Source organism: Lissotriton vulgaris, chromosome 6, assembly GCF_964263255.1.
Source record: "Lissotriton vulgaris chromosome 6, aLisVul1.2, whole genome shotgun sequence".
In the NCBI taxonomy this organism is placed as follows: Eukaryota; Metazoa; Chordata; class Amphibia; order Caudata; family Salamandridae; genus Lissotriton; species Lissotriton vulgaris.
In genome coordinates, this window is record NC_141694.1 from 1,361,182,211 (window position 1) to 1,361,200,712 (window position 18,502).

General features: G+C 52.1%; 1 protein-coding gene across 2 annotated transcripts in view; it reads right to left on the reverse strand.

Moving 5' to 3' along the window:
- Nucleotides 1–18,502, reverse strand: part of USP34 (ubiquitin specific peptidase 34) — a 2,709,276-nt gene that overhangs the window by 2,344,073 nt on the left and 346,701 nt on the right. For both annotated transcript variants that reach the window (XM_086927486.1, XM_086927485.1), the window contains exon 15: nucleotides 5,039–5,253. In XM_086927486.1, the coding sequence (XP_086783612.1) occupies nucleotides 5,039–5,253 (215 nt within the window). The remainder of the gene's footprint in view (nucleotides 1–5,038; nucleotides 5,254–18,502) is intronic.

Below are 18,502 nucleotides of genomic sequence, written 5' to 3' on the forward strand. Positions count from 1 at the left end.
TGCAGGAGGCCATCAGCCCCAGAAGCCGCAGCGTCAACCTGACCGAGACTCGGGATAACGGCTGAAAGATCGGAATCGGAGCCTGAATATCCCAAACCTGCTGTTCAGGAGGATAAACCCGAAACTGCGCAGAGTTTAGAACAGCTCCGATGAAGAGGAGCTTCTGAGAGGGACACAGGTGTGACTTCGGCACATCAATGGAGAACCCCAGCAGGTGCAGGAGGTCGGCAGTAGTCTGGAGGTGGCTGATGACTGTCTGGGGCGAGCCCGCCTTCAACAACCAGTCGTCAAGGTAGGGGGAAGACTGAAACCCCCAACCTGCGCAAATGAGCTGCGACCACCGCCATCACTTTCGTGAACACCCGTGGGGCGCTGGTAAGGCTGAAGGGGAGCACGGTAAACTGAAAGTGCTCGTGGCCTACCGTGAACCGCAGGCAGCGCCGGTGGGCCGGCAGGACGGGAATGTGGAAATAGGCGTCCTGCAAGTCCAACGCTACCATCCAGTCTCCCGGGTCTAGGGCAGCTAAGACCTGAGCCAAAGTCAGCATCTTGAATTTCTCCTTTCGGGGGAAGCCGTCGACGTTCCGCAGGTCCAAGATAGGGCGTAGGGCCCCTTTGCCCTTCTTGGGAACCAGAAAGTAGTGGGAATAACAACCACACCCTACTTCTGGCCCCGGAACGCGCTTGACGGCCCCCCTTGTGTGGGTATAACGGCCCAAGAAGCACGCAGTGTTAACTGACCGCAACCCCAAACTCAGTGAGGAGAACATCTTCTTTCCATACTGTTCGTACCTCTTGGACTCCCGATCGGGGGGAGCAGTCGGGAATGCGGTCTAGGAGTTAGAGGCCTGTATGACCAGGCTCTCGGGGTGGGGTGGGTGGGCAGGAAGCAAGGGTCGCCCGGAGCCGGGCGGTGGCGTGTGGCCACGTTCCTATCTACAGAGGGACCTGTAGCGAGCCTGGACCAGGTGCCCAAAAGAACGTCAGACAAGGCCTCATTAAACTGCAACAGAGGCTCCGAAAAGCTTGCTTGTGGTTTAAGGACCTCAGTGAGGAGGTTAGTCCTCACGGCCGTGATGGGGAGTTCAAGGGACAAGGCCTTGGCCGCCCGCGTCAACACCACACTATAGGTAGCCCCCTCCTCCGAAGCCACGGCAGGAGGGGAGAAAAAGCCAGGTGTCTGGCGAAGTGTCCAGACCACTGGTATCCCCTAGCTCACCTGCCCAGTCCTGATAAGGCTGGCACTCATGTGCCAGAGGGTCCTCAGACCCCTCCCAATCCGCCTCGCCACCCATCTCCTGATACTCAGGGTCAAACGATGGGGCCGGGTCATAGAAGTAGAAGTCTCCCATTGGCGTTGAGAGCGGCGTCGAGCGGTGCTGCTCCGGCGCCGCACCCAGATCGAGGGGAGGACCGGGGACGACGTCGTTCTGGGACGGCGCCGGGGGCGACACCCTGGGGGCAGGGGCCGGCGAGGTCGTAAGGTCGACCGGCGACGACCTGGATCCGGAACCGTGTGTCTGCACTGTGATATAGCTGATTGCATCAGCTGAGTCTCAAAGTTGTTTGTTCGATGAAAATTAATAAAATAAATAATTTTAAAAAAAGTAATTAAGAATAGTGTAGCTGTACTTGCAACCTAAGAAAAGTGAATTAGTTAATTACATTTTCAAATGGATACTTTCTGGTAGATGCGTGATCGAACTTGGTGCTCCACCTGAGAAACCACCTTGAAACTCCCGACAAAGGAAAATATAGGTAGGTGGGAATCATTATCTGAGAACTGGGAGCACTGATGGGGTGGGCTTACAAGAGGTTATTAAAGGGACCCTCTAACTAAACTTTTCCTATAATTGCCAACGTCATGTCTTTATGAACATGCTATTTCGTGTTCTCAAGCTTATCCCCTATGGATGATTCCCCTGATTTTATTACACGGGACCAACATCGGTGGAGATGAGTCATTTAAGTTTTATGCATGGTTCCCCTCTTCCTTCCTTCGTAGAATTGAAGGCAACTATCGAAAAGACCGGGAGAACACTCCTAACCAAGGACATCGTCTTCGTACTCCCCACGCAGAAGACGCCCGTTAGAGCGAGTCTTCCAAATCCAAGCGTAGAAAGGACATTCTTGTTATCAATTGAACCTTTCATTACTCCATAAATGTAAGTGCGAAAACCTCATGGGACACTGGTCCACTAGATTAAACTGGTATGCGCTGAGCTCCACTCTGGATACTAGGAACTGTACTTAGTATAGATAGAATCCCTAGATCTATTTGATCAAAGTGCGATGCCTGGGATCTGATCAGGAACTGGGACTACTTTGTGGATCCTATTCTGAGCCATGTTGAACCTGTAATTTTACCTATCAGCCTGTTGACATCCATGCATATAGGTTGAAAGATGGGGGATACTTGGAGTACCCTCTTCAATGTCACACACCGGCCCCTCCACTTAATTTCCCCCTCCCTAAAGGAGGCTGAAGGCATTCCCTTCCTATTACAATTGTATATATAAGCAGCCCACATAGACGTCGATAATTGAGTGTACTGAATATGTATGACTAAATAGGAATGACAAGAAGAATGTGGATGTAAGAATGGTTTATTCTTTGCTTGAAGAACTGTTTTTCCAGACCTATGAGGAGCTTCTCTCCCTAATATAAAGTGTTTTATTTTACTCTATTTCGTGGAGCCACTGTCCTACTAAGAGACGTATGGGAACTAGAATAAAAATACACTATGTAATAAAACAGAATCAATGTTTGTTAACAAAGTGAATGTTGATGTATGAATATATGTATATTTTGTATTTTTAGATATTCAGTCCCCCTCCCCGTTGTTCATAGTCGCCCTGACGAAGGTGTGGCCCGGACGGGTCTGTACACCGAAACGTGTGTCGGCGTGGTTCCTGTGGGCAACAGGATTGTTTAATCCATCATCAATCCCTATTGCTGTGTATTGCCCAGCACCTCTGTGTTTAATGAATTGTATTACACCTTTATCAATTCATGTGATGGCGACCTTGTATTAGTGGTAGTGTGCCTGTTTGATATTTGAAAGAATGGTTGTATGATTGTTTATAGAGTATGTGGAAGTGTGAGTATGAGAGTCATTTTGGATTGTGTGGGACTGTATATGAGGTATTGAATTATGTGTGCTTTTACTGAATTTTGAATGATGAACTCATATTTATTTATATTTTTGTAATATCAGTACATGAAACTTTGAAATCATAAAAATGAATAATAAACTTCTATACATTTTTTTTTATAATGGACTGTTCTGATACTTGGCTCTGATTGGTAGGTGTGGCTCCATTGATTTTTTAGGATCCCTTTGTGAGACCTTTCCTAAACCCTAAAGGCAGGGTTTCTTGATTTGATCGTTTTGGCGAACTTGGTGAGAAGCCTGTTCTTCACCTTGAAAATTGTAAAACTTATTGTGCCCAATAATTGGTTTTAATATACTGATTTTGAAGTAAATTGTACATGTTTTACTTCTCTTTTTAACGGTCAATTTTCATTGTCACGCGGTTTTAACTAGGTTATGTATTATATTGTGGTAATTGTTGTTATCAACTCCTTTATCTATTTTTGTTAAATGCTTTTATGACTTAATTTGTCAAATAAAGCTATTTGATGATGATGGTACTTGCAAAAGTCTTATTCCTCAGCTGCAACAATTACAAGGGTTTCAGGGCTGGGACTGAATTGGTAGCTCTACACTATTAGACGTTCTCCAGGGTTTTTCCCCCTTAAATCCTTCTCAGACCTTCAAAAAAAATACTCCATCCCATGTACCCAGTTTTACAAATACCTTAAATTCCGAAATGCTATTACTTCTTACCTCAGAGATCTAAATGCCCTCCCCAAATTTAGCCCACTAGCAGGGAAGCTCCTTATGGGTGACTTGGTTGACCACAAAATACCTAAAATCTATCAAACACTAGTCACCTATAGTGCATCAACACAGGACTCCCTCAGGGAAGCCTGGCAAACTGATCTAGGTCCTATTAACAGCGATGATTGGATGAAGGCGTTACAGACCCCCGAAAGGCTGCAGTCACCATGCAATTACGACTAATGCAGTTGAAATACTTACACAGAATATATCTTACTCGATCGAGACTTCACAAGGCAGGTCTTGTTGCCTCCTCAGATTGTCTCCGTTGCGGAGTGGAAGAGGCCACCTTTATTCATACAGTGTGGACATGCCTAGTCCTTGACAGGTTTTGGAGGGGTGTGAAAAGATGTCTAGATGAGGTGCTGGGTTGGGGTATACCAAGTACTCCATGGTTAGCGTTACTGCACATTGTAGAAGACATTAAGGGAAACAGATATAAACGTAATTTATTGTACCTAGGTTTGACTCTAGCTAAGCGCGACATAGCCCGATTATGGAAGGCACCATCCCCACCCCCATTGGGCGTATGGAAGCAAGGATTAGACTTCTGCATGGGGTTGGAGTAAACGGGTTTCAAAGCTCGTGGCTGCCCCCACAAACACACATGCATATTGCAGTGCTGGGCAGATTTCAGAGGAATTATTCTCACACCGTCATCACAGCCCACACCATTAGGTTTGGACGTTCTGTCCCACAGTGAAAACAGGCGTATACACACTGCTACCAAATAGCTGATAAGATTGTATCATTCAAATAGCGTATGGAGACCTGGACATTTCATAAGGACAATATTCCTACCTTCTGTAACGCAGCCGTTTTTTTTCGTTATACCTTGCTTTTGTTTCTTGCTCCTTTTTGTCCTTTTTTTTCACATAAAATGCATAACATTGCTCATGAATGTCAATACTATTTTCCACTATATACACATACATCATGCTTTTGGACATATTATGGGATTGTGGGCAAGAAAAATGGCAATAACGTTTGTTCTTAAAAAAGAATAGTGTAGCTGTCAATCAAATGTAGTTTAGAGAACCTTAAATTACCAGATGACATTGGAACAACTCATTTTGATTTCAATGTTAAAGCAGATGCAAAATACTGTTCACAAAGAAATAGCTATTACAGTACCTTGACTGAGGTGTTCATGGTAGATTGAGGCAAGATTTGGAAGATGTTGTTGGAGATGAGATGTCAGTTCAGCATGAGAATTGATCTGTAGAAGCTCCTCTTCACAGCCAGATTCTTCCCCATCAAAATCAGCCATGTTCTTCTCAGATTTTGCACTGACCTGGGAACTACTGCAACTAACATCATCAGCACTTAACATATCATCAACCAAGTGTCTGTAAAAGGCAAAAATGTATAACAATTAGCAGCAGACACTCTAAGTCCAGTCTTAAACTATTATGACAAGTCTTAATTGGCTGAGTGTGACCAGATACTTAGTCGGGAGGCCCAAAGCCACAAAATCCTTATGGAACAAGTTACTTACCTTCGGTAAAGATATATCTGTAAGAAACAGTAGTTAGTATTAGATTCCTTACCTTAGAATATCCCCAGGCGTCAGTCTGGATCCGGAAACTTTTGCGTAGCAGTACCCCTGTGCGTCGGTAGGCGTCGTCTGCAGGCGTCCCGGCGGCTCCGCGTCCGTCGTTGGCGTCGTGCGCCGTGATGACGTCGCTGGAGTATATAGACGCCGCCTCCGCGCGCTGACGTCAGTTCTTTGCACACAGCTTTTCCGCGCCAGAACACGCAGAGCCATGTGAGAACCAACACTGGTGCCATTTTTTGAAACTAGGTCCCTGAAAGGGATGTCCCTAACCCTAGGTATCAGTTCGCAGAACGGGGAGGATGGGCGGGGCGGTAAGGAATCTAATACTAACTACTGTTTCTTACAGATATATCGTTACCGAAGGTAAGTAACTTGTTCATCTGAAAGAAACAGGTTAGTATTAGATTCCTTACCTTAGAATAGATACCCCAGCAATACCAACCCCGGTGGTGGGTCTGCGAACCAATACCATCTTACACCAGAAAGTCCTGGAGGACAGAACGGCCAAAGAAGCCATCCCTCCGGACTTGACTGTCCAGGCAGTAGTGCCTCGCAAAAGTGTGCAGCGAGGCCCACGTAGCCGCCTGGCAAATGTCCTGCAAGGCGACTCCCCGGCCCAGGGCAGTAGTAGCCGCCGTGGCCCGAGTGGAATGGGCCCTCAGCCCAACAGGAGGCTCCTTCCGAGCCAAAGAGTAGCACGCTTTGATGCACAGAACGACCCACCGAGAGATGGTCCGTTTATGTACCGCCCGTCCTTTCTTCGCACCCACGTAGCCAACAAACAGTTGGTCATCCACCCGGAACTGGCGTGTGCGATCCATATAAAATGAAAGCGCACGTTTTGGGTCCTGACGATGGAGCCGCTCTTCATCCTTTGAAGGATGCGGAGGCGGGAAGAAGGAGGGTAAGGTGATGGACTGCCCGATGTGGAAAGCAGAGACTACTTTGGGCAGGAAAGAAGGTCTAGTTCGTAAAACCACCTTGTCGGGATGAATGGCCAAGAAAGGAGGTTTGACAGAAAGAGCCTGGAGCTCACTCACCCTCCTGTCAGAGGTGATGGCAACCAGGAAAGCCGTCTTTAAAGTCAGGAGACGGAGAGGACAGGAATGAAGTGGCTCAAAGGGAGCACACATCAAGAAGGTTAGAACCAGGTTCAAGTCCCACTGAGGCATCACAAACGGAACAGGTGGATACATGTGTGTGATGCCTTTCAAGAACCTCGTTACAATGGGGGACTTGAACAAAGAAGGTTGATCAGGCAGCCTCAGAAAGGCCGAAAGGGCACAAAGGTAGCCCTTGATAGTCCCCAGAGCAGAGCCCTGCTGGGCAAGAGAAAGAAGGAAGAGAAGAACCTCAGAAAGAGGGGCAGAGAGAGGATCCAAAGCCTTTGCTGTGCACCATGCCACAAACTTGTTCCACCGACAGGCGTAACCGATTTTGTGGAGGAATGCAAATGCTACTTACCAGTATGCATCTGTTCTTGGCATGTAGGGCTGCTGACATTCATATCTGTGCATAGATCGCCGCCTAGTGTTGGGTCCGGATGATTGCACATTGTTGTCCTGGAAGAGTCTTCGAAGTATCACGAGATAGGTGGCTCCTCCCCTGGACTACAGTGCGCATGGGCATCGCCTCCATCCCCAGATTGTTTTTAGCCATTGTGGCCGAGATGGAGTGAACTATGTGAGTGATGACCATGCTATGAGCATATATATGAATACTGCAGCTGCTACAGGCGCCGGGGAGGAGGGCAGGCGATATGAATGTCAGCAGCCCTACATGCCAAGAACAGATGCATACTGGTAAGTAGCATTTGCAGTTCGAGGCATGTGGGCTGCTGAATTCATATCTGTGCATAGAATACATAGCAGTCCTCCTATTATTGGCGGCCGCCCGTGCCAGCTGCAGCAGTTTGGAAAAGTGTTTTGAGAACAGCCTGACCAACAGCTGCCTGCTGTTTAGAGTGTACGTCTACACAGTAATGTTTAGTAAAATGTATGTGTGGTAGACCATGTGGCTGCTCTACATATATCCTCTAAGGGAATGTTCCCAAGGAAAGCCATAGAGGCCCCCAACTTTCTGGTGGAGTGGGCTCTTGGTGGAATTGTAAGAGTGCGTTTAGCCTTAGCGTAACAGATCTGAATACATTTCACGATCCACCTAGCGATACCAGCTTTGGAAATAGCGTTACCCTTGTGGTGTGATGCAAAGGCAACGAAAAGCTGCTTAGTCTTTCGAAAATCTTTTGTCCTGTCAATGTAGTACATTAGGGCTCTTTTAACGTCAAGGGTGTGGAGCATCCGCTCCGCCAGCGACTCAGGGTTTTGAAAAAACACTGGCAACTCAATTGTCTGGTTCATGTGGAATTGAGATACAACCTTGGGTAGAAATTTAGGGTTAGTGCAGAGCACCACCCTGTTAGCATGGACTTGGAAAAAAGGTTCTTGGATGGTGAGGGCCTGCAACTCACTAACCCTCCGTAGCGATGTAATTGCTACTAAGAAAGCCACTTTCCAAGTCAGAAACTGAAGCTCACAAGAGTGTAGTGGCTCGAAAGGAGGACCCATCAGCCTTGTAAGAACCACATTGAGGTTCCATTCTGGAGCTGGTGGTGTCCGTGGTGGAATGACCCTTTTGAGTCCTTCCAGAAAAGCCTTGATAGCAGGAACCTTGAAAAGTGATAGGTGTTGCCTATTCTGGAGGTACGCGGCCATCGCAGACAGGTGAATGCGGATGGAAGAATACGCCAAATTGCATTGGTACAGATGGAACAGGTAACATATGATGTTCTGAATGGAAGCATCCAGCGGGTTAATGTTGTGGTTTGCACAATAAATGACAAACCGCTTCCATTTAGCCGCATAACATGCTCTAGTAGTGGGCTTTCTTGCCTCCTGAATGATGTCCATGCAATCGGGGGGAAGATTGAGGTAGCCAAACTCTAGGACTTCAGGAGCCAGATCGCCAGGTTGAGCTGTTGCGGATCTGGGTGCTGAATGTCGCCATGGCTCTGCGTCAGAAGGCTGGGTGTGAGATGAAGCCTTTGATGCGGTACCACGGAAAGTTCCAGAAACGTGGTGTACCATGGTTGGCGAGCCCACGTTGGAGCAACCAGGATGAGAGTCATCGAGTGCTGCCTGAGCTTGCGTGCCACCAGCGGTATCAGAGGTGCTGGGGGAAAAGCGTACGCAAATCTGCCTGACCAGTTCATCCATATCGCATTGCCCTGCGATTGCGGGTGTGGGAACCTGGCGGCGAAGCTTTGGCATTTTGCGTTCTCCTTTGTGGCGAACAGGTCTATCTCTGGATGACCCCACCTTTGGAAGTACGGTTGGAGTACTGATGGATGTATCTCCCACTCGTGCATTTGGTGGCTGTGCCTGCTGAGCAGGTCCGCCATCTGATTGTCTTTGCCTGGGAGATGTTCTGCCATCAGGAAAATGTTCCTTTGAATGGCCCACTTCCACATGCTCTGAGCCAGATGAGACAGCTGCGGAGAGTGTGTGCCCCCCTGTTTCTGAATGTAGTACATGGCCGTCATGTTGTCCGTCCGGATCAACACGACCTTGTTGCATAGATGTACTTTGAATGCCTTTAAGGCCATGAAGATCGCCATCAGTTCCAATACATTGATGTGCATCTTCCTTTGCTGTAGTGTCCATAGTCCCTGCACTGTGTAGTGGAGTACATGCGCTCCCCATCCCTGGAGAGAAGCGTCCGTTGTCAGGATAATCTGTGGCACAGGCTCTTGGAACGGTCGGCCCTTGCAAAGGTTTCGTGGATTCCACCAATGCAGAGAGTTGTACGCCCGACCGCTCACCAACACTAGGTCTGTTAGTTGCCCGTGAGCCTGAGTCCACTGACGTGCTAGGCACTCCTGGAGCGGACGCATATGTAACCTCGCGTGCGGGACAATGGAGATGCAGGAGGCCATCATGCCTATCAACTGCATGAACACCTTCGCTGGAAGCGAGTGCTGAGGTCTGAATCGTTGGATCAGCGTCTGAATACTGGCGACTCTCACTGAATTTGGCTGCGCAGTGGCTGCCAGAGTGTTTATTGTCGCGCCCAGATACTGCCGTATGTGGGCGGGCTGGAGATGGGATTTGCAGGAGATGAATGGTGCGGGACACGTGGTCGGCGCACTGTTGTTCCGACTTTGCCTGAATGAGCCAGTCGTCCAGGTAGGGGTAGACGTGGATGTTTTGACGCCTTAGATGCGGCGCCACAGTCGCCAGGCACTTTGTAAAGACCCTGGGCGCTGTGGTGACCCCGAAAGGCAGAACCTTGAACTGGTAGTGCTGGTTTTGAATTGTGAACCTGAGGTACTTCCTGTGTGAAGGATGCAGGGGAATGTGAAAGTATGCATCCTTGAGATCCAGAGTAGCCAGGAAGTCCCCCTGCCGAAGCAGAGGGAGAACCTGCTGCAGCGTGAGCATATGGAAATGTTCTGACAGAATGTACCAGTTGAGGGGCCTGAGGTCCAGGATGGGCCTGAGGGATCCGTCCTTTTTGGGGATGAGAAAGTACAGAGAGTAAACCCCTGTTCCCCTTTCTTGCAGTGGAACGAGCTCTATTGCCCCTTTTTGCAGCATGACTTGGACCTCCTGCTGCAACAAGTGCAAGTGCTCGCCGGACATAGGACGGGTTCTTGGAGGTATGTTTGGTGGAGTGGAAGTGAGTTCCAGACAGTAACCGTATTGGATAAGAGATTTGACCCACCTGTCCGTGGTGATGGATTTCCACGCGGTCAGGAACTGCTGGAGTCTCCCCCCGACTGGTGTTGTGTGGTCGGGGGGCAGTGACAAGGCGTCACTGTTTGTTGGTGGTGGAGGACCTGGAGCTGTTATTTCCACGTCCTCTGCCTTTGACGTTGTTGCCCCGGTAACCACCTCTACCCTTGTTGGTGTATGAGGTCTGGGTGTTGCTTTTATAGTATTGCGTGGATTGTGATGCCTGACCCCTTGAGGTGCCTGTTATTGGAGCGGCAAAAGGAACCACCCCGAAACTGCTGGGACTGCAGGGCCCCCATAGACTTAGCAGTGTCAGTGTCTTTTTTCATTTTTTCAAGGGTTGCATCCACTTCAGGCCCAAACAGGTGGTCTGGATTAACTGTTTGGTTTAAGATGGTTGTCTGTATGTCTGGTTTAAAGCCTGATATCCTAAGCCAAGCATGCCTACGCAGTAGCACGCTAGTGTTCATGGCTCTGGAGGCTGTATCAGCCACGTCCAGTGCGAACTTAATGGAAGCGTTGGTGAGAAGCTTCCCTTCCTGAATCAACATTTCAGCTCCCTCTTTGTACTGATTAGGTAAGTGCTGTAGAAGTGTTTCTAGGGTGTCATAGTGTGCCCTATCGTAGCGTGCAAGTAGGGCTTGCGTGTTTGAAATGCGCCAAATATTAGCTGCCTGCGCAGCAATACGTTTTCCTGAGGCCTCAAAGATCTTCGATTCTTTGTCTGGGGGAGGAGCATCACCCGTGGTCTGCGAGTTCGCCCGCTTGCGTGCGTTGGATACAACCAAAGAGTCCAGTGGCAAGTGTCCCTTGATGTACGTTGGATCAGTGGGCGCTGCCTTGTATTTTTTGTCAATACGAGGATTGATGACTCGCGCCCGGGTGGGCTCCCTGAAAACCTCTGGCGCGTGCTTTAGCACTCCTTTGAGCATGGGCAATGTCTTGACAGTCTTTTCAGCCACCGAGAAAGTGTCAAACAGAAAATCGACATCTACTGGGTCCGCATGGAGGTCGACATCGTGATTGGCCGCAGCTCTCTCAATTAGAGCGTTGAAGGCTGCAGAGTCCTCTGTTGGGGAAGTTTTTGCAGCAAAAAGCTGCGGCTCTTGTCCCGACTGAGGGTCCTCAGGGTCGCCTCCAGCAGACCATGGCTCATTGACCTCCTCTGGATCCGAGTACGCTGGATAATTGTACTCCTCCTCCTCGTCTCCTTCACCCCCCCCAGCGTTAGAGTGAGTGGGTGAGAGCTCCAGACCTTGTGGAGATGCAGGCTTCATAGGGGCAGAAGTACCCGCAGAGTCCAACTTCTTTTTGAGTGGAATACGAAAATGTTCCAACACTGGCTCCGGTGTGATCTTCCTTTTAAGGAGAGAGAGTTTGCCTGTGTTGGCGTCGATGACAACCTCTCGACGCTCTTCGTCCGCGAGTGGCTGGAGCCGAGGCTTCGGCACCACCAAAGATGCTTTAGGCGTGGACACCAGCTTCAAGGGCACCCCAGCCCCAGGTCTCGGAGCGAAGGCCTTCGGCGTCGTCTTTGGCGGCAGCGTGAAGTGGATCGGCGTCTGCGCCTTCGCCGGTTTCTGTGGAGGCTTCGGCGCCACATCCTTCGGTTCGGGAGCCACTGCTTCCTTCCGAATGCGTTGAAGGGACTCCGCGACCTTCTTGGTAAAGGACGGCGAGGGTTGGACCGTCTTGAGCGAGTCCTCCGAGTCCTGATCCGGGTCGGTGATCAAAGGCACGGTCTTTGGAGCCGACACATCACCGCCCTTGGCTTTGTCGACCGGGATCGGCGCAGCCAGAGCTTTGGAGTCGTCCTGGCGCTTCTTTGAGGCTTTTTTAGGGTCATCGACCTTCTTGGCGTCGACGCGGCCCTTCAGCGCGTCGACCATCTTCAGCGCCGACGCAGCCGCGTCGGTCGTCTTTGCCTTCGGCTTCGACACCGGGGTCTTTGGGTCGGCCATCTTGGCGTGGCTCTTGATCTCGGCGGCCATTTTGGACTTCTTCGGCGCCGAGGCCTCTGGAGCCTTTGGTCCCACCAGTGCGACTTTCACTTTCGGTTTCGATACGGATGGTGCGGATCCTGATGGCTTCACTTTCGGTTTCTGTACCGGGAGTGGCGCATCTGTAATGTCCGTGGCCGGGCCCGGAGGCGGGGCCGTGGGACGAGTATTGAGGTCTTGGGTAAGGCCCAAAGGCGATCCCTCGACCTGGGCCTTATGCTGGGGTTCGGCCCCAGAGTCAATATGAGGATGCTCTTCTTCCGAGCTATCCTCCACGGTGGCAATGGCCCCGTCGTCGTCCCCTACCTCCTCGACGACTTCCTTGAACTCATCATCTCCCGCGTCATAGTTCTCATCGTCCGACGCTGGGTCAGAGTCCGAAACTTGTAGGACGGTGTCGTCTTCAACGTCTTCTTCAAAGATGTTGGCTGGAGGGGGTGCCGATAACTGGGCCTGCAGTCTCGCGGTCCGACGTAGCTTGAGAGTCTTCTTCGACCGGAACTTGGAGCAGGCCATACACCTGGCCTCATCGTGGTCCGGCGACAAGCATCTGTTGCACACTGGGTGCACGTCGAGGTGCGAATACTTAGAGGCACACACCGGGCACCTCTTAAACGGCGTTCGTTCCATGTTGAAGTAGTCTGGAGCGTCGTGTAGGCCCGTCCGCGCCGACAGCACGCGGAAGGGCAGCAAGTGTTCGGAGCCGATGAATAAGCCAACCCGAACGATGGACAATACCGAAGCGAGTCCTAAAGACCTTTTGGTCTCAAGTTAGGAAAGTTAAACAACTATCGATTCCGACAGAGGGAACCAAAACACATCCGAACCCAATGGCGGAAAAAAACAATCTGGGGATGGAGGCGATGCCCATGCGCACTGTAGTCCAGGGGAGGAGCCACCTATCTCGTGATACTTCGAAGACTCTTCCAGGACAACAATGTGCAATCATCCGGACCCAACACTAGGCGGCGATCTATGCACAGATATGAATTCAGCAGCCCACATGCCTCGAACCGCCTGGCTGCCAGAATCACATCACAGACTTCAGGAGGTAAGTCAAATGGCCTCAACTGTCGCCGCTCAATCTCCACGCATGGAGGTGGAGGCTGGACAGGTTCGGGTAGAGGACCGTCCCCTGCTGCTGCGACAGAAGGTCCTCCTGAAGGGGCAGGCGGATCGGGGGACCGACTGACATGCTGAGTAGCTCGGTATACCAGTACCTTCGAGCCCAGTCCGGAGCCACAAGGATGACTTGGGCCCGGTCGCGCCTGATCTTCTTCAGCACTCTGGGCAGAAGTGGTATAGGCGGAAAGGCGTATAACAGACCGCAACTCCACTTGCGCCGAAAGGCGTCGCCATGCGAGTGCCGTCTTGGAAACTCCAACGCGCAGAACTGATGACATTGCGCGTTCTCTTCTGTGGCGAATAGATCTAACCAAGGCTCTCCCCATCGCAGAAAGAGGCCTTGCACCACGTCCGAGTTCAGACGCCATTCGTGATCCATCGAGCACCGACGGCTGAGTTCGTCTGCCCTGGCGTTCAGAGAGCCCGCCAGGTGTTGAACCACCAGGGTCACATCCTGATGTTCCAGCCATTGCCAGAGGCGCAGAGCCTCCTGGCAAAGGGTCCACGACCCCACCCCGCCCTGTTTGTTGCAGTACCACATGGCGGTGGTGTTGTCCGTGAACACCTGCACCACACTCCCGCTGACAAAGGGGAGGAATGCCTTCAGCGCCAGACGAATCGCCCGCAGCTCCAACAAGTTTATATGGAGCCGGGACTCCGCAGGAGACCAGATGCCTCTGATCTCCGCCTCTCCCAAGTGGCCTCCCCAGCCCCGGAGGGACGCGTCCGTCACAACAACGTGCTCCAGTTGGGGAAGGGAGAGGGATCTGCCTCTGACCCAATCGCGGTCCGTAAGCCACCACTGCAGTTGCCTTGCAGTGCCCTCTGAGATCAAGACATGGTCGGACAAGTTGCCCTGATGCTGGGCCCACTGAAACTTCAGGTCCCACTGCAGAGCCCGCATCCGCCACCGGGCGTGATGCACCAGAAGGATGCAGGAAGCCATCAGCCCCAGCAGCCGCAGCGTCAACCTGACCGAAACCCGGGATAACGGCTGGAAGATGGGAATCAAAGCCTGTATATCCTAAACTCGCCGTTCGGGAGGATAAACCCGAAACTGCGCCGAGTCGAGAATCGCTCCGATGAAAAGGAGCTTTTGAGAGGGACACAGGTGTGATTTCGTCACATTGATGGAAAACCCCAGCTCGTGCAGGAGGTCTGCCGTCATCTGAAGGTGGTGGGCGACTGTCTGGGGCGAGCTCGCCTTCAACAACCAGTCGTCTAGATAGGGGAAGACTGAAACCCCTAATCTGAGCAGATGGGCTGCGACCACTGCCAGCACCTTTGTGAACACCCGTGGGGCGCTGGAAAGGCCGAAGGGGAGCACGATAAACTGAAAGTGCTCTTGGCCTACCGTGAACCGCAGGTAACGCCGGTGGGCCGGCAGGACGGGGATGTGAAAATACGCATCCTGCAAGTCCAACGATACCATCCAGTCTTGCGGGTCTAGAGCAGCCAAGACCTGAGCTAATGTCCACATCTTGAACTTCTCCTTCCGGAGGAAGCCGTTGACGTTCCTTAGGTCCAAGATAGGACGTAGGCCCCCTTTGTCCTTCTTGGGTACCAGAAAGTAGTGGGAATAGCAACCACGCCCTACTTCTGGCCCAGGAACGCGCTCGATGGCCCCCTTGGCCAAGAGGGCCGTAACTTCCTCCTTCAGAAGTGCCAAGTGGTCCCCCGACACACGGTGCTTCTGCGGTGGCATGGCTGGAGGAGTGGTCTCGAAGGGGAGGGAGTAGCCCCTTCGGACGATCTGCAGCACCCACCTGTCCGATGTTATTGTGCGTCAGTGGGAGTGGTGATGGCGAACCCTGCCACCCACCGGCGTCACATGGGCCTGAAAGCACGGACTAGGAGGATTTAGTGGCGGATGCTGCGGGGGAGGTGTGGTCTGACCTCGCCGTTGTCCCCCAGCGCCACCACGGCGGTTTCCACGGCAGCCACTGCGTTGATAAGTTTGTTGCGGCGTGTGGCTGGCAGCACGTGTGGGACCGCCCCTTCCTTGGAAACGAAAGGAGCGAAACGAACCCGTTTGCTGGCGCTGGGTCGAGAGACCCAAGGACTTGGTCGTGACCCTGGAGTCCTTGAAGCGCTCCAGCGCGTGGTCCGCTTTGTCGCCAAACAGGTGACTGCCATCAAACGGCATGTCCATCAAAGCATTCTGGACATCTGCTGAGAAGTTGGCGGATCTCAGCCAGGCGTGGTGACGAATCGCCATCGGTCATATCAAGACCACACCTGATGGAGTATTTCGCTGCGTCTCGGCCTTCAATCATAGCCTTGCCGAGCTTAGCCCGTACCTCCGGCGGGCATTCCGGCAGCAGGTCCGCAACCGTATCCCACAGAGAGTGGGTGTAGCGGCCCAAGAGGCATGCGGTGTTGCAAGACCGCAGTCCCAGACTCAGGGACGAGAAGACCTTTTTTCCATACTGGTCGTACCTCTTAGATTCCCGGTCGGGCGGGGCCGACGGGAATGCAGTCTGGGAAGTTGAGGCCTGGATCACCAGACTCTCAGGGGTGGGATGGGTGGACAGGAACTTGGGGTCATCCGTACACGGACGATGGCGTCTGGCCACGTTCCTATCAACAGGCGAACCTGAAGCTGGCCTGGACCACGTGCCCAAAAGAACGTCAGACAAGGCCTCGTTGAACGGCAGCAGTGGCTCCTGTGGGCATGACTGCGGTTTGAGGACCTCAGTGAGGATGTTAGTCCTCACGGCCGCGACGGGGAGCTCAAGGTTTAAGGCCTTGGCAGCCCTCATCAATACCACTGAATAAGCAGCCCCCTCCTCCGTAGCCACGGTAGGAGGCGAGACAAAGCCAGGGTTAGGGGAGTCATCTAGACCACTGGCGTCACCCAAGTCACCTGTCCAGTCCACATTGTACTGACACTCACGTGTCAGAGGGTCCTCAGACCCCTCCCACTCCTCTCCGTAATCTACCTTCTTATCATATTCGGGATCAACAAGGTAGACCGGCTCCTCGGGGTTCACAGACCCCATCGGCGTCGGACTCGGCGTTGGGCGACGCCGGTTCGGCTCCGGGACCGGAGTCGGAGAGGGTATGGGGGCGGCACCGCCCGGAGCCGGCGCCGGAGGACCGGCGTCGCGCGGGGACGGCGTCGGGGGTAGCCCCGATGGAAGCGGCGCCGGGGAGGTCGGTTGGCCAGCCGGTGTCGATCCTGAAGGCCCCTGCGGCGCCGGGACCGGAGCCGTCGGCGGCGCCGGGGCCGGAGCACCCGGTGGCATCGAGGCAGGAGCACCCGACCCGCTAGGGCCCTCGGACGGGGCCACAGGGCCCGAAGGCGCCGTAGGCCCCGTCGGAGGAGACAGCTTCCTCATGGGCATGAGGAACTCTTCTATCTCCTCTGGCGTCGCGCCTTGCCCAGGGACCGTAGGGTATGGAGCAGGCCGCGCCGGCGGCTCATGCGGAGCCGTGGGGGTAGCGCCACCCGAACCCCCGGCCGCATCGCGTGAGCGTCGGGGGGAGTCGAGGTACGATGACGACGCCCCGACTTCTTGTGTTTCCTACCTGAGGAACCAGAGGAATGGTGACGACTTCCGGAGCGTTCGTGACGGCTCCGCGACCGCTCCCTCGACCGCTCCCTTGACCTCCGACCAGACCGGGACCTCTCTCGACGCGGGGCCGACACCCGCAGCTCGAGTAGCTTGCGGGACCGCTCCCGCCTAGCTTTACTCGTCAAGGCCCGGCAATCGACACAGGCGTCTACATCGTGGTCGGGGCCCAGGCACCGGAGGCAGAGTCGGTGATGGTCCGTGACCGACATCGTGCGGTCGCAGTCATCACAGTTCTTAAAACCGGGCATCCTACCGGCACCGTAAGAAAATTATCAAAAAGATCCAAAAAAAACTTTGGTCAAAGACCGGAGTACTGCTCTTCTCGGATCTGCGCTAACTGGCGCAGAAAAAAGAAGAACTGACGTCAGCGCGCGGAGGCGGCGTCTACATGCTCCAACGACGTCATCACGGCGCACGACGCCAACGACGGATGTGGAGCCGCAGGGGACGCCTGCAGACGACGCCTACCGACGCGCAGGGGTACTGCTACGCAAAAGTTTCCGGATCCAGACTGACGCCTGGGGATATTCTAAGGTAAGGACTCTAATACTAACCTGTTTCTTTCAGATTTAAGTTACAGCTTGTACCACATCTTCCTCATCACAAGTGTTTGAACCTGAAGCAGACAACCAGTCACACCACAATTTCAGGCCTCTTGAATGGATCTTTAGAAATTGGTATTTGGCAAACAGAGCATTGTGTGAATCAGTGCAGACATTTTAGGTTAACAAATGTTTGGCACTTAACAAGTATTTTGCAGATTTCACTCCGATCAATTTCTGTGCAACCACTGACACAGAAAGCATGTCAATCAGTATTCTGGAGAGATGAAGGACATCAAGTAAGCAAAATAATATTGACGTTCACATTTTGTAACAGAGTTTGAATAAACAGGGCCAAATCCAGTCTGCCACAATTGCAAGCTGCAGAAGCTGGGTCACCAGGTCTATCCCCATCATGTGGCTTGATGGTCTGGCCTACTTCGTACAGCTCTGAATCAGTGACAAAAGAGATGCAGAACTATTTCAGAGCTGTACCAGCTCATTCTGACACTGAAAACCGCATGATGAGCACACCATGGCTCCAAGCAGATTCCAAATGTCAGTCAGCTCTGGGCACGTCTATGCAGCGAAACCATATAAGAAGGTGACTGAGCAGAAATGGAAACCACAAAAAGCATTAGGATCCCAGGCAAGATGGGAAGCAGGCTAGTTGCCTCTACCTTGTCACTTTTGCCATAAACTAAGTGCCTACACAGCTGGTTCATGCCTCCCTCTGACCCTCCAACTTAAGGTATGGGGGTATAGGTTGGGCTAACTGGTGGTATATTGAAGCAGTTTACACATTACTGGTGAGGCATGTGGCTACAAGCAACTATCAGTATTATTCTCTCTGGTAAACTGACCTTAGGAGAGCTGCAACAGTCAGTTATTTTGTTGCTCAGCAACACATGGGAAATCCGACAGCTGTTTACACATTTTTCTCCACAACGTACATCACCCCCTCCCCAAATAGGTCGAATTTTCTTTATTCAAAATATAATTTTGGTACACTTCCTACAGGCTATTTAGTCAATGATGTCTAGTTCTCTAATTCAAAATGAA